This window comes from Entelurus aequoreus, linkage group LG10, assembly GCF_033978785.1.
Source record: "Entelurus aequoreus isolate RoL-2023_Sb linkage group LG10, RoL_Eaeq_v1.1, whole genome shotgun sequence".
In the NCBI taxonomy this organism is placed as follows: domain Eukaryota; kingdom Metazoa; phylum Chordata; class Actinopteri; order Syngnathiformes; family Syngnathidae; genus Entelurus; species Entelurus aequoreus.
Window position 1 is genome coordinate 44,743,192 of NC_084740.1, and position 15,239 is coordinate 44,758,430.

At 42.2% G+C, this 15,239-nt stretch overlaps 1 protein-coding gene across 8 annotated transcripts in view; it reads left to right on the forward strand.

Moving 5' to 3' along the window:
* The window catches only part of LOC133658679 (rho GTPase-activating protein 42), a 155,174-nt gene that overhangs the window by 91,820 nt on the left and 48,115 nt on the right, over window positions 1–15,239 (forward strand). For 6 of the 8 annotated variants that reach the window (XM_062060960.1, XM_062060965.1, XM_062060964.1 and 3 more), the window contains 5 exons: window positions 874–983; window positions 11,343–11,387; window positions 11,691–11,769; window positions 11,902–11,941; window positions 14,655–14,717. In XM_062060960.1, coding sequence (XP_061916944.1) covers window positions 874–983; window positions 11,343–11,387; window positions 11,691–11,769; window positions 11,902–11,941; window positions 14,655–14,717 — 337 coding nt within the window. The remainder of the gene's footprint in view (window positions 1–873; window positions 984–11,342; window positions 11,388–11,690; window positions 11,770–11,901; window positions 11,942–14,654; window positions 14,718–15,239) is intronic. The other 2 variants (XM_062060963.1, XM_062060968.1) reach the window with 1 other exon arrangement.

Here is a 15,239-nt window from a genome sequence, read left to right on the forward strand (position 1 = left end):
TTAGTCTGTTTTAGTTTTGCTTAGTTTGTTCATAGTTTAGTTTAGTTTTAGGGAGTGTGCTGAAAATCTTAATTTCCACTCAGGGATTATTAAAGTGTTTCTGTTTCTGATTTTGTTCTTTCCTAATTCTAATTTGTTCTTAATTTAGCTAAATTTTGTTCTTAGTTTAGCTTAGTCTGTTTTAGTTTTGCTCAGTTTGTTCTTAGATTAGTTTTATTTTGTTCTTACTTTAGCTAAGTTTTGTTCTTAGTTTAGCTTAGTCTGTTTTAGTTTTGCTTAGTTTGTTCTTAGATTAGTTTTATTTTGTTCTTACTTTAGCTAAGTTTTGTTCTTAGTTTAGTTTTGTTCATAGTTTATCTTAGTTTGGTGTAGATTTGTTCTTAGTTTATATTAGTTGGTTCTTAGTTCAATCAAGTTTTGTTCTTAGTTTATATTAGTTGGTTCTTAGTTTAATCAAGTTTTGTTCTTAGTTTATATTAGTTGGTTCTTAGTTTAATCAAGTTTTGTTCTTAGTTTATATTAGTTGGTTCTTAGTTTAATCAAGTTTTGTTCTTAGTTTATCTTACTCTGTTCTTAGTTTATTTACACTTTGTTCTTAGTTTAGTTGATTTCGTTCTTAGTTTAGTTTAATTTTGTTCTTAGTTTATCTAAGTTTTGTTCTTAGTTCAGCTTAGTTTGTTTTGAGTTGTTACAGTTGGCTGATCTTAACTGAGTCTAGTTAGGTTTAGTCCTAGTTCAGCTTAGTTATTTATAGGTATTTCCTAGGGTTCGTTGACTTGAGCTTAGTTTGTTCTTTCTTGAACTGACTTCTTTGTCCAATCTTGTGTTTTCTCTGACACGTGTGACTCCTGACTTGTTGTCATGTCTTTGTAGAACAGTCTGCTGGTGAACAAGGCTGAGATGTTCAAGCTCAAGTCCTGCATCCGAAGGAAGACGGACTCCATTGACAAACGTTTCTGCTTCGACATCGAGGTGGTGGAGAGGTTTGTGATGGATCTCATCTTCTTGGAGAAGCAAACATGTGGACTTTTCTTTCTGCTTCCTGCTTCTCACACAAGAACATGGACTTGGACTTCTTCATAGTCAGCTGAAGTCATGTGTGAGATCCCAGATGTTTCAACCTTGTTGAGATATTTTCTTGTCTTCCATCAAACTAACCCAGCAGGAGAGGAACCTTCCACTTGTCCACCTCCATGTTTAAATCTAGATGTGTCCTCCATGTTTGAGTCTAGATGTGTCCTCCATGTTTGAGTGTAGATGTGTCCTCCATGTTTGAGTCTAGATGTGTCCTCCATGTTTGAGTGTAGATGTGTCCTCCATGTTTGAGTGTAGATGTGTCCTCCATGTTTGAGTCTAGATGTGTCCTCCATGTTTGAGTCTAGATGTGTCCTCCATGTTTGAGTCTAGATGTGTCCTCCATGTTTGAGTCTAGATGTGTCCTCCATGTTTGAGTCTAGATGTGTCCTCCATGTTTGAGTCTAGATGTGTCCTCCATGTTTGAGTGTAGATGTGTCCTCCATGTTTGAGTCTAGATGTGTCCTCCATGTTTGAGTCTAGATGTGTCCTCCATGTTTGAGTCTAGATGTGTCCTCCATGTTTGAGTCTAGATGTGTCCTCCATGTTTGAGTGTAGATGTGTCCTCCATGTTTGAGTCTAGATGTGTCCTCCATGTTTGAGGCTAGATGTGTCCTCCATGTTTGAGTGTAGATGTGTCCTCCATGTTTGAGTCTAGATGTGTCCTCCATGTTTGAGTCTAGATGTGTCCTCCATGTTTGAGTGTAGACGTGTCCTCCATGTTTGAGTGTAGACGTGTCCTCCATGTTTGAGTGCAGACGTGTCCTCCATGTTTGAGTGTAGACGTGTCCTCCATGTTTGAGTGTAGACGTGTCCTCCATGTTTGAGTCTAGATGTGTCCTCCATGTTTGAGTCTAGATGTGTCCTCCATGTTTGAGTCTAGATGTGTCCTCCATGTTTGAGTCTAGATGTGTCCTCCATGTTTGAGTCTAGACGTGTCCTCCATGTTTGAGTCTAGATGTGTCCTCCATGTTTGAGTGTAGATGTGTCCTCCATGTTTGAGTCTAGATGTGTCCTCCATGTTTGAGTGTAGATGTGTCGTCCATGTTTGAGTCTAGATGTGTCCTCCATGTTTGAGTGTAGATGTGTCCTCCATGTTTGAGTGTAGATGTGTCCTCCATGTTTGAGTGTAGATGTGTCCTCCATGTTTGAGTGTAGACGTGTCCTCCATGTTTGAGTCTAGACGTGTCCTCCATGTTTGAGTCTAGACGTGTCCTCCATGTTTGAGTCTAGACGTGTCCTCCATGTTTGAGTCTAGACGTGTCCTCCATGTTTGAGTCTAGATGTGTCCTCCATGTTTGAGTGTGGATGTGTCCTCCATGTTTGAGTGTAGATGTGTCCTCCGTGTTTGAGTGTAGATGTGTCCTCCGTGTTTGAGTCTAGATGTGTCCTCCATGTTTGAGTGTAGATGTGTCCTCCATGTTTGAGTGTAGATGTGTCCTCCATGTTTGAGTGTAGATGTGTCCTCCATGTTTGAGTGTAGATGTGTCCTCCATGTTTGAGTGTAGATGTGTCCTCCATGTTTGAGTCTAGATGTGTCCTCCATGTTTGAGTGTAGATGTGTCGTCCATGTTTGAGTCTAGATGTGTCGTCCATGTTTGAGTGTAGATGTGTCCTCCATGTTTGAGTGTAGATGTGTCCTCCATGTTTGAGTCTAGATGTGTCCTCCATGTTTGAGTCTAGATGTGTCCTCCATGTTTGAGTGTAGATGTGTCCTCCATGTTTGAGTCTAGATGTGTCCTCCATGTTTGAGTCTAGATGTGTCCTCCATGTTTGAGTCTAGATGTGTCCTCCATGTTTGAGTGTAGACGTGTCCTCCATGTTTGAGTGTAGACGTGTCCTCCATGTTTGAGTGCAGACGTGTCCTCCATGTTTGAGTGTAGACGTGTCCTCCATGTTTGAGTGTAGACGTGTCCTCCATGTTTGAGTCTAGATGTGTCCTCCATGTTTGAGTCTAGATGTGTCCTCCATGTTTGAGTCTAGATGTGTCCTCCATGTTTGAGTCTAGATGTGTCCTCCATGTTTGAGTCTAGACGTGTCCTCCATGTTTGAGTCTAGATGTGTCCTCCATGTTTGAGTGTAGATGTGTCGTCCATGTTTGAGTCTAGATGTGTCCTCCATGTTTGAGTGTAGATGTGTCGTCCATGTTTGAGTCTAGATGTGTCCTCCATGTTTGAGTGTAGATGTGTCCTCCATGTTTGAGTCTAGATGTGTCCTCCATGTTTGAGTCTAGATGTGTCCTCCATGTTTGAGTCTAGATGTGTCCTCCATGTTTGAGTGTAGACGTGTCCTCCATGTTTGAGTGTAGACGTGTCCTCCATGTTTGAGTGCAGACGTGTCCTCCATGTTTGAGTGTAGACGTGTCCTCCATGTTTGAGTGTAGACGTGTCCTCCATGTTTGAGTCTAGATGTGTCCTCCATGTTTGAGTCTAGATGTGTCCTCCATGTTTGAGTCTAGATGTGTCCTCCATGTTTGAGTCTAGATGTGTCCTCCATGTTTGAGTCTAGACGTGTCCTCCATGTTTGAGTCTAGATGTGTCCTCCATGTTTGAGTGTAGATGTGTCCTCCATGTTTGAGTCTAGATGTGTCCTCCATGTTTGAGTGTAGATGTGTCGTCCATGTTTGAGTCTAGATGTGTCCTCCATGTTTGAGTGTAGATGTGTCCTCCATGTTTGAGTGTAGATGTGTCCTCCATGTTTGAGTGTAGATGTGTCCTCCATGTTTGAGTGTAGACGTGTCCTCCATGTTTGAGTCTAGACGTGTCCTCCATGTTTGAGTCTAGACGTGTCCTCCATGTTTGAGTGTGGATGTGTCCTCCATGTTTGAGTGTAGATGTGTCCTCCGTGTTTGAGTGTAGATGTGTCCTCCGTGTTTGAGTCTAGATGTGTCCTCCATGTTTGAGTGTAGATGTGTCCTCCATGTTTGAGTGTAGATGTGTCCTCCATGTTTGAGTGTAGATGTGTCCTCCATGTTTGAGTGTAGATGTGTCCTCCATGTTTGAGTCTAGATGTGTCCTCCATGTTTGAGTGTAGATGTGTCGTCCATGTTTGAGTCTAGATGTGTCCTCCATGTTTGAGTGTAGATGTGTCCTCCGTGTTTGAGTGTAGATGTGTCCTCCATGTTTGAGTCTAGATGTGTCGTCCATGTTTGAGTCTCGATGTGTCCTCCATGTTTGAGTCTAGATGTGTCCTCCATGTTTGAGTGTAGATGTGTCCTCCATGTTTGAGTCTAGATGTGTCCTCCATGTTTGAGTCTAGATGTGTCCTCCATGTTTGAGTCTAGATGTGTCCTCCATGTTTGAGTGTAGATGTGTCCTCCATGTTTGAGTCTAGATGTGTCCTCCATGTTTGTGTGTAGATGTGTCCTCCATGTTTGAGTGTAGATGTGAGTCTAGATGTGTCCTCCATGTTTGAGTCTAGATGTGTCCTCCATGTTTGTGTGTAGATGTGTCCTCCATGTTTGAGTCTAGATGTGTCCTCCATGTTTGAGTCTAGATGTGTCCTCCATGTTTGAGTCTAGATGTGTCCTCCATGTTTGAGTGTAGATGTGTCCTCCATGTTTGAGTGTAGATGTGTCCTCCATGTTTGAGTCTAGATGTGTCCTCCATGTTTGAGTCTAGATGTGTCCTCCATGTTGGAGTCTAGATGTGTCCTCCATGTATGAGTGTAGATGTGTCCTCCATGTTTGAGTCTAGATGTGTCCTCCATGTTTGAGTGTAGATGTGTCCTCCATGTTTGAGTCTAGATGTGTCCTCCATGTTTGAGTGTAGATGTGTCCTCCATGTTTGAGTGTAGATGTGTCCTCCATGTTTGAGTGTAGACGTGTCCTCCATGTTTGAGTCTAGACGTGTCCTCCATGTTTGAGTCTAGACGTGTCCTCCATGTTTGAGTCTAGACGTGTCCTCCATGTTTGAGTCTAGATGTGTCCTCCATGTTTGAGTCTAGATGTGTCCTCCATGTTTGAGTGTAGATGTGTCCTCCATGTTTGAGTCTAGATGTGTCCTCCATGTTTGAGTGTAGATGTGTCCTCCATGTTTGAATCTAGATGTATCCTCTATGTTTGAGTGTAGATGTGTCCTCCATGTTTGAGTCTAGATGTGTCCTCCATGTTTGAGTCTAGATGTGTCCTCAATGTTTGAGTCTAGATGTGTCCTCCATGTTTGAGTGTAGATGTGTCCTCCATGTTTGAGTCTAGATGTGTCCTCCATGTTTGAGTCTAGATGTGTCCTCCATGTTTGAGTCTAGATGTGTCCTCCATGTTTGAGTGTAGATGTGTCCTCCATGTTTGAGTCTAGATGTGTCCTCCATGTTTGAGTGTAGATGTATCCTCTATGTTTGAGTGTAGATGTGTCCTCCATGTTTGAGTGTAGATGTGTCCTCCATGTTTGAGTGTAGACGTGTCCTCCATGTTTGAGTCTAGACGTGTCCTCCATGTTTGAGTCTAGACGTGTCCTCCATGTTTGAGTCTAGACGTGTCCTCCATGTTTGAGTGTAGACGTGTCCTCCATGTTTGAGTCTAGATGTGTCCTCCATGTTTGAGTGTAGATGTGTCCTCCATGTTTGAGTGTAGATGTGTCCTCCATGTTTGAGTGTAGATGTGTCCTCCATGTTTGAGTGTAGATGTGTCCTCCATGTTTGAGTGTAGATGTGTCCTCCATGTTTGAGTGTAGATGTGTCCTCCATGTTTGAGTCTAGATGTGTCCTCCATGTTTGAGTGTAGATGTGTCGTCCATGTTTGAGTCTAGATGTGTCCTCCATGTTTGAGTGTAGATGTGTCCTCCATGTTTGAGTGTAGATGTGTCCTCCATGTTTGAGTCTAGATGTGTCGTCCATGTTTGAGTCTCGATGTGTCCTCCATGTTTGAGTCTAGATGTGTCCTCCATGTTTGAGTCTAGATGTGTCCTCCATGTTTTAGTGTAGATGTGTCCTCCATGTTTGAGTCTAGATGTGTCCTCCATGTTTGAGTGTAGATGTGTCCTCCATGTTTGAGTGTAGATGTGTCTTCCATGTTTGAGTCTAGATGTGTCCTCCATGTTTGAGCCTAGATGTGTCCTCCATGTTTGTGTGTAGATGTGTCCTCCATGTTTGAGTGTAGATGTGTCCTCCATGTTTGTGTGTAGATGTGTCCTCCATGTTTGAGTCTAGATGTGTCCTCCATGTTTGAGTCTAGATGTGTCCTCCATGTTTGAGTCTAGATGTGTCCTCCATGTTTGAGTCTAGATGTGTCCTCCATGTTTGAGTCTAGATGTGTCCTCCATGTTTGAGTCTAGATGTGTCCTCCATGTTTGAGTGTAGATGTGTCCTCCATGTTTGAGTCTAGATGTGTCCTCCATGTTTGAGTGTAGATGTGTCCTCCATGTTTGAGTCTAGATGTGTCCTCCATGTTTGAGTCTAGATGTGTCCTCCATGTTTGAGTGTAGATGTGTCCTCCATGTTTGAGTCTAGATGTGTCCTCCATGTTTGAGTCTAGATGTGTCCTCCATGTTTGAGTGTAGATGTGTCCTCCATGTTTGAGTGTAGATGTGTCCTCCATGTTTGAGTCTAGATGTGTCCTCCATGTTTGAGTCTAGATGTGTCCTCCATGTTTGAGTGTAGATGTGTCCTCCATGTTTGAATCTAGATGTATCCTCTATGTTTGAGTGTAGATGTGTCCTCCATGTTTGAGTCTAGATGTGTCCTCCATGTTTGAGTCTAGATGTGTCCTCCATGTTTGAGTCTAGATGTGTCCTCCCTGTTTGAGTCTAGATGTGTCCTCCATGTTTGAGTCTAGATGTGTCCTCCATGTTTGAGTCTAGATGTGTCCTCCATGTTTGAGTCTAGATGTGTCCTCCATGTTTGAGTCTAGATGTGTCCTCCATGTTTGAGTCTCGATGTGTCCTCCATGTTTGAGTCTAGATGTGTCCTCCATGTTTGAGTCTAGACGTGTCCTCCATGTTTGAGTGTAGATGTGTCCTCCATGTTTGAGTCTAGATGTGTCCTCCATGTTTGAGTCTAGATGTGTCCTCCATGTTTGAGTCTAGATGTGTCCTCCCTGTTTGAGTCTAGATGTGTCCTCCATGTTTGAGTCTAGATGTGTCCTCCATGTTTGAGTCTAGATGTGTCCTCCATGTTTGAGTCTAGATGTGTCCTCCATGTTTGAATCTAGATGTATCCTCTATGTTTGAGTGTAGATGTGTCCTCCATGTTTGAGTCTAGATGTGTCCTCCATGTTTGAGTCTAGATGTGTCCTCCATGTTTGAGTCTAGATGTGTCCTCCATGTTTGAGTCTAGATGTGTCCTCCATGTTTGAGTGTAGATGTGTCCTCCATGTTTGAGTCTAGATGTGTCCTCCATGTTTGAGTCTAGATGTGTCCTCCATGTTTGAGTCTCGATGTGTCCTCCATGTTTGAGTCTAGATGTGTCCTCCATGTTTGAGTCTAGACGTGTCCTCCATGTTTGAGTGTAGATGTGTCCTCCATGTTTGAGTCTAGATGTGTCCTCCATGTTTGAGTCTAGATGTGTCCTCCATGTTTGAGTGTAGATGTGTCCTCCATGTTTGAGTCTAGACGTGTCCTCCATGTTTGAGTCTAGACGTGTCCTCCATGTTTGAGTGTAGATGTGTCCTCCATGTTTGAATCTAGATGTATCCTCTATGTTTGAGTGTAGATGTGTCCTCCATGTTTGAGTCTAGATGTGTCCTCCATGTTTGAGTCTAGATGTGTCCTCCATGTTTGAGTCTAGATGTGTCCTCCATGTTTGAGTGTAGATGTGTCCTCCATGTTTGAGTGTAGATGTGTCCTCCATGTTTGAATCTAGATGTGTCCTCCATGTTTGAGTCTAGATGTGTCCTCCATGTTTGAGTGTAGATGTGTCCTCCATGTTTGAATCTAGATGTATCCTCTATGTTTGAGTGTAGATGTGTCCTCCATGTTTGAGTGTAGATGTGTCCTCCATGTTTGAGTCTAGATGTGTCCTCCATGTTTGAGTCTAGATGTGTCCTCCATGTTTGAGTCTAGATGTGTCCTCCATGTTTGAGTGTAGATGTGTCCTCCATGTTTGAGTCTAGATGTGTCCTCCATGTTTGAGTCTAGATGTGTCCTCCATGTTTGAGTCTGGATGTGTCCTCCATGTTTGAGTCTCGATGTGTCCTCCATGTTTGAGTCTAGATGTGTCCTCCATGTTTGAGTCTAGACGTGTCCTCCATGTTTGAGTGTAGATGTTTCCTCCATGTTTGAGTCTAGATGTGTCCTCCATGTTTGAGTCTAGATGTGTCCTCCATGTTTGAGTGTAGATGTGTCCTCCATGTTTGAGTCTAGATGTGTCCTCCATGTTTGAGTCTAGATGTGTCCTCCATGTTTGAGTGTAGATGTGTCCTCCATGTTTGAATCTAGATGTATCCTCTATGTTTGAGTGTAGATGTGTCCTCCATGTTTGAGTCTAGATGTGTCCTCCATGTTTGAGTCTAGATGTGTCCTCCATGTTTGAGTCTAGATGTGTCCTCCATGTTTGAGTGTAGATGTGTCCTCCATGTTTGAGTCTAGATGTGTCCTCCATGTTTGAGTCTAGATGTGTCCTCCATGTTTGAGTCTAGATGTGTCCTCCATGTTTGAGTCTAGATGTGTCGTCCATGTTTGAGTCTAGATGTGTCCTCCATGTTTGAGTGTAGATGTATCCTCTATGTTTGAGTGTAGATGTGTCCTCCATGTTTGAGTCTAGATGTGTCGTCCATGTTTGAGTCTCGATGTGTCCTCCATGTTTGAGTCTAGATGTGTCCTCCATGTTTGAGTCTAGACGTGTCCTCCATGTTTGAGTGTAGATGTGTCCTCCATGTTTGAGTCTAGATGTGTCGTCCATGTTTGAGTCTCGATGTGTCCTCCATGTTTGAGTGTAGATGTGTCCTCCATGTTTGAGTCTAGATGTGTCCTCCATGTTTGAGTCTAGATGTGTCCTCCATGTTTGAGTGTAGATGTGTCTTCCATGTTTGAGTCTAGATGTGTCCTCCATGTTTGAGTCTAGATGTGTCCTCCATGTTTGAGTCTAGATGTGTCCTCCATGTTTGAGTGTAGATGTGTCCTCCATGTTTGTGTGTAGATGTGTCCTCCATGTTTGAGTCTAGATGTGTCCTCCATGTTTGAGTCTAGATGTGTCCTCCATGTTTGAGTCTAGATGTGTCCTCCATGTTTGAGTCTAGATGTGTCCTCCATGTTTGAGTGTAGATGTGTCCTCCATGTTTGAATCTAGATGTGTCCTCCATGTTTGAGTCTAGATGTGTCCTCCATGTTTGTGTGTAGATGTGTCCTCCATGTTTGAGTCTAGATGTGTCCTCCATGTTTGAGTCTAGATGTGTCCTCCATGTTTGAGTCTAGATGTGTCCTCCATGTTTGAGTCTAGATGTGTCCTCCATGTTTGAGTCTAGATGTGTCCTCCATGTTTGAGTCTAGATGTGTCCTCCATGTTTGAGTGTAGATGTGTCCTCCATGTTTGAGTCTAGATGTGTCCTCCATGTTTGAGTGTAGATGTGTCCTCCATGTTTGAGTCTAGATGTGTCCTCCATGTTTGAGTGTAGATGTGTCCTCCATGTTTGAGTGTAGATGTGTCCTCCATGTTTGAGTCTAGATGTGTCCTCCATGTTTGAGTGTAGATGTGTCCTCCATGTTTGAGTGTAGATGTGTCCTCCATGTTTAAGTGTAGATGTGTCCTCCATGTTTGAGTCTAGATGTGTCCTCCATGTTTGAGTCTAGATGTGTCCTCCATGTTTGTGTGTAGATGTGTCCTCCATGTTTGAGTCTAGATGTGTCCTCCATGTTTGAGTGTAGATGTGTCCTCCATGTTTGAGTCTAGATGTGTCCTCCATGTTTGAGTGTAGATGTGTCCTCCATGTTTGAGTCTAGATGTGTCCTCCATGTTTGAGTCTAGATGTGTCCTCCATGTTTGAGTCTAGATGTGTCCTCCATGTTTGAGTGTAGATGTGTCCTCCATGTTTGAGTCTAGATGTGTCCTCCATGTTTGAGTGTAGATGTGTCCTCCATGTTTGAGTCTAGATGTGTCCTCCATGTTTGAGTGTAGATGTGTCCTCCATGTTTGAGTCTAGATGTGTCCTCCATGTTTGAGTCTAGATGTGTCCTCCATGTTTGAGTGTAGATGTGTCCTCCATGTTTGAATCTAGATGTATCCTCTTTGTTTGAGTGTAGATGTGTCCTCCATGTTTGAGTCTAGATGTGTCCTCCATGTTTGAGTCTAGATGTGTCCTCCATGTTTGAGTGTAGATGTGTCCTCCATGTTTGAGTGTAGATGTGTCCTCCATGTTTGAGTCTAGATGTGTCCTCCATGTTTGAGTCTAGATGTGTCCTCCATGTTTGAGTCTAGATGTGTACTCCATGTTTGAGTGTAGATGTGTCTTCCATGTTTGAGTCTAGATGTGTCCTCCATGTTTGAGTCTAGATGTGTCCTCCATGTTTGAGTCTAGATGTGTCCTCCATGTTTGAGTGTAGATGTGTCTTCCATCTTTGAGTCTAGATGTGTCCTCCATGTTTGAGTCTAGATGTGTCCTCCATGTTTGAGTCTAGATGTGTCCTCCATGTTTGAGTCTAGATGTGTCCTCCATGTTTGAGTCTAGATGTGTCCTCCATGTTTGTGTGTAGATGTGTCCTCCATGTTTGAGTCTAGATGTGTCCTCCATGTTTGAGTCTAGATGTGTCCTCCATGTTTGAGTGTAGATGTGTCCTCCATGTTTGAGTCTAGATGTGTCCTCCATGTTTGAGTCTAGATGTGTCCTCCATGTTTGAGTCTAGATGTGTCCTCCATGTTTGAGTGTAGATGTGTCTTCCATGTTTGAGTCTAGATGTGTCCTCCATGTTTGAGTCTAGATGTGTCCTCCATGTTTGAGTCTAGATGTGTCCTCCATGTTTGAGTGTAGATGTGTCTTCCATGTTTGAGTCTAGATGTGTCCTCCATGTTTGAGTCTAGATGTGTCCTCCATGTTTGAGTCTAGATGTGTCCTCCATGTTTGAGTCTAGATGTGTCCTCCATGTTTGAGTGTAGATGTGTCCTCCATGTTTGAGTCTAGATGTGTCCTCCATGTTTGAGTCTAGATATGTCCTCCATGTTTAAGTGTAGATGTGTCCTCCATGTTTGAGTCTAGATGTGTCCTCTATGTTTGAGTCTAGATGTGTCCTCCATGTTTAAGTGTAGATGTGTCCTCCATGTTTGAGTCTAGATGTGTCCTCCATGTTTGAGTCTAGATGTGTCCTCCACACTCTTCTTCTTCTCTTGTCTTCATGGACGTGTAGAAACATCCGTGGAGGAAGTCTCTTCAGACCGTTCCACAAAGTCCGGTAGGTGGTTCTTCAGCATGTGACGTGAGAACCTTCTCTCCATCCATCATGTGATCTCTGGTGGTCACCTCTAATGACTAATCAAGCACTGATTAATGTTTACCTGCATGAGCTCACCTGGTGACCTGCTCCTCTGATAGGACTTGTCACACTGGACACTTGATTAGGTACTCAAGATGGATCTCCTGCTGATTGGCCAAACTAAGGTTGTCTTGTCCTGACGTGGACCTGGACCAGATGTCTTCATGCATGTGTGCTGGAGGAGCAGGCTAACAATGAGGACTAAACATGGTGTGTTTACAGGCACGGTGTCATCACGCTGCAGGCACTGTCCCAGTCCAACCGCAGGCTCTGGCTGGAGGCCATGGACGGCAAGGAGCCGGTGAGGAACACGCCTTCTTTGCTTGGACAGGACACCAAGTCAGGATGGCTGACTGGCGCCTCCTTCTGGCTGTGCAGGCAACTGCAAGCTAACATGACACACTCATGATGGTGTTGTGCTCTACTTGTCTAGATCTACACCCTGCCTGCAGTCCTCAGCAAGAAGGACCAGAGTAAGTTGTATTGACTTATATGCATCATGCATATAAGTCATGCATCATGCATATTCCAATATATGCTAACACCTGACATATATGCATCATGCTAACACCTGACATATATGCATCATGCTAACACCTGACATATATGCATCATGCCAACACCTGACATATATGTATCATGCTAACACCTGACTTATATGCATCATGCTAACACCTGACATATATGTATCATGCTAACACCTGACATATATGCATCATGCTAACACCTGACTTATATGCATCATGCTAACACCTGACATATATGCATCATGCTAACACCTGACATATATGCATCATGCTAACACCTGACATATATGCATCATGCTAACACCTGACATATATGTATCATGCTAACACCTGACATATATGTATCATGCTAACACCTGACTTATATGCATCATGCTAACACCTGACATATATGTATCATGCTAACACCTGACATATATGCATCATGCTAGCACCTGACTTATATGCATCATGCTAACACCTGACATATATGTATCATGCTAACACCTGACATATATGCATCATGCTAACACCTGACATATATGCATCATGCTAACACCTGACATATATGCATCATGCTAACACCTGACATATATGCATCATGCTAACACCTGACATATATGCATCATGCTAACACCTGACATATATGCATCATGCCAACACCTGACATATATGTATCATGCTAACACCTGACTTATATGCATCATGCTAACACCTGACATATATGTATCATGCTAACACCTGACATATATGCATCATGCTAACACCCGACTTATATGCATCATGCTAACACCTGACATATATGTATCATGCTAACACCTGACATATATGCATCATGCTAACACCTGACATATATGCATCATGCTAACACCTGACATATACGCATCATGCTAACACCTGACATATACGCATCATGCTAACACCTGACATATACGCATCATGCTAACACCTGACATATACGCATCATGCTAACACCTGACATATATGCATCATTCTAACACCTGACTTATATGCATCATGCTAACACCTGACATATATGCATCATGCTAACACCTGACATATATGCATCATGCTAACACCTGACTTATATGTATCATGCTAACACCTGACTTATATGTATCATGCTAACACCTGACTTATATGCATCATGCTAACACCTGACATATATGCATCATGCTAACACCTGACATATATGCATCATGCTAACACCTGACATATATGTATCATGCTAAGACCTGACATATATGCATCATGCTAACACCTGACATATATGCGTCATGCTAACACCTGACATATATGCATCATGATAACACCTGACATATATGTATCATGCTAACACCTGACATATATGTATCATGCTAACACCTGACATATATGCATCATGCTAACACCTGACATATATGCGTCATGCTAACACCTGACATATATGTATCATGCTAACACCTGACTTATATGCATCATGCTAACACCTGACATATATGTATCATGCTAACACCTGACATATATGCATCATGCTAACACCTGACTTATATGCATCATGCTAACACCTGACATATATGTATCATGCTAACACCTGACATATATGCATCATGCTAACACCTGACATATATGCATCATGCTAACACCTGACATATATGCATCATGCTAACACCTGACATATATGCATCATGCTAACACCTGACATATATGCATCATGCTAACACCTGACATATATGCATCATGCCAACACCTGACATATATGTATCATGCTAACACCTGACTTATATGCATCATGCTAACACCTGACATATATGTATCATGCTAACACCTGACATATATGCATCATGCTAACACCCGACTTATATGCATCATGCTAACACCTGACATATATGTATCATGCTAACACCTGACATATATGCATCATGCTAACACCTGACATATATGCATCATGCTAACACCTGACATATACGCATCATGCTAACACCTGACATATACGCATCATGCTAACACCTGACATATACGCATCATGCTAACACCTGACATATACGCATCATGCTAACACCTGACATATATGCATCATTCTAACACCTGACTTATATGCATCATGCTAACACCTGACATATATGCATCATGCTAACACCTGACATATATGCATCATGCTAACACCTGACTTATATGTATCATGCTAACACCTGACTTATATGCATCATGCTAACACCTGACATATATGTATCATGCTAACACCTGACATATATGCATCATGCTAACACCTGACATATATGTATCATGCTAAGACCTGACATATATGCATCATGCTAACACCTGACATATATGCGTCATGCTAACACCTGACATATATGCATCATGATAACACCTGACATATATGTATCATGCTAACACCTGACATATATGCATCATGCTAACACCTGACATATATGCATCATGCTAACACCTGACATATATGCGTCATGCTAACACCTGACATATATGCGTCATGCTAACACCTGACATATATGCGTCATGCTAACACCTGACATATATGCATCATGCTAACACCTGACATATATGTATCATGCTACATAATTTCTATTTCTATTTGGGTTGCTTCAAAGTCCACCTGCTGGCCACTTCATTAGGTACATGACAGAATGTAGATATGTTCATGTAGAACTGTCAGGCATGATGAGAATGTTTCCTTCAGCGTTCCTGAACGATGCAGGCTTCAACTTCGTGAGGAAGTGCATACACCTGGTGGAGACCACAGGTGAGCCCTGAGTTCATCTATATATTTATATGCAGAGGTGGGACCAAGTCATTGCTTTGCAAGTCACAAGTAAGTCTCAAGTCTTTGCCTTCAAGTCTCGAGTCAAGTCCCGAGTCAAGACAGGCAAGTCCCGAGTCAAGTCCAAAGTCAAGACTAGAAAGTCTCAAGTCAAGTCCCAAGTCCTGCATTTTGAGTTTCGAGTCCTTTCAAGTCCTTTTAACCACAGACTAATATTTTTACACAGATTGTGTATGCTTTTAAAACGCTGTATTTATTTATTAAAACAAGTGCATTTGAAATTGCAGGAAAAAAAATGGTGCTGACATTGCAATTCATAATAGCACTATTAACCAGTCATTTTAATAGTTTAAACAATTTTAAACATTTAACTCATTCCTTTACAGAATAAACACATTTGCAAAAACAAACATTAACATACTATTGGTTGTATTTTATGAAAATAACATTACCACAAAGTTGAGAAGGAACAAAGATCTTCAATATTTGTATGTGAGAATCACA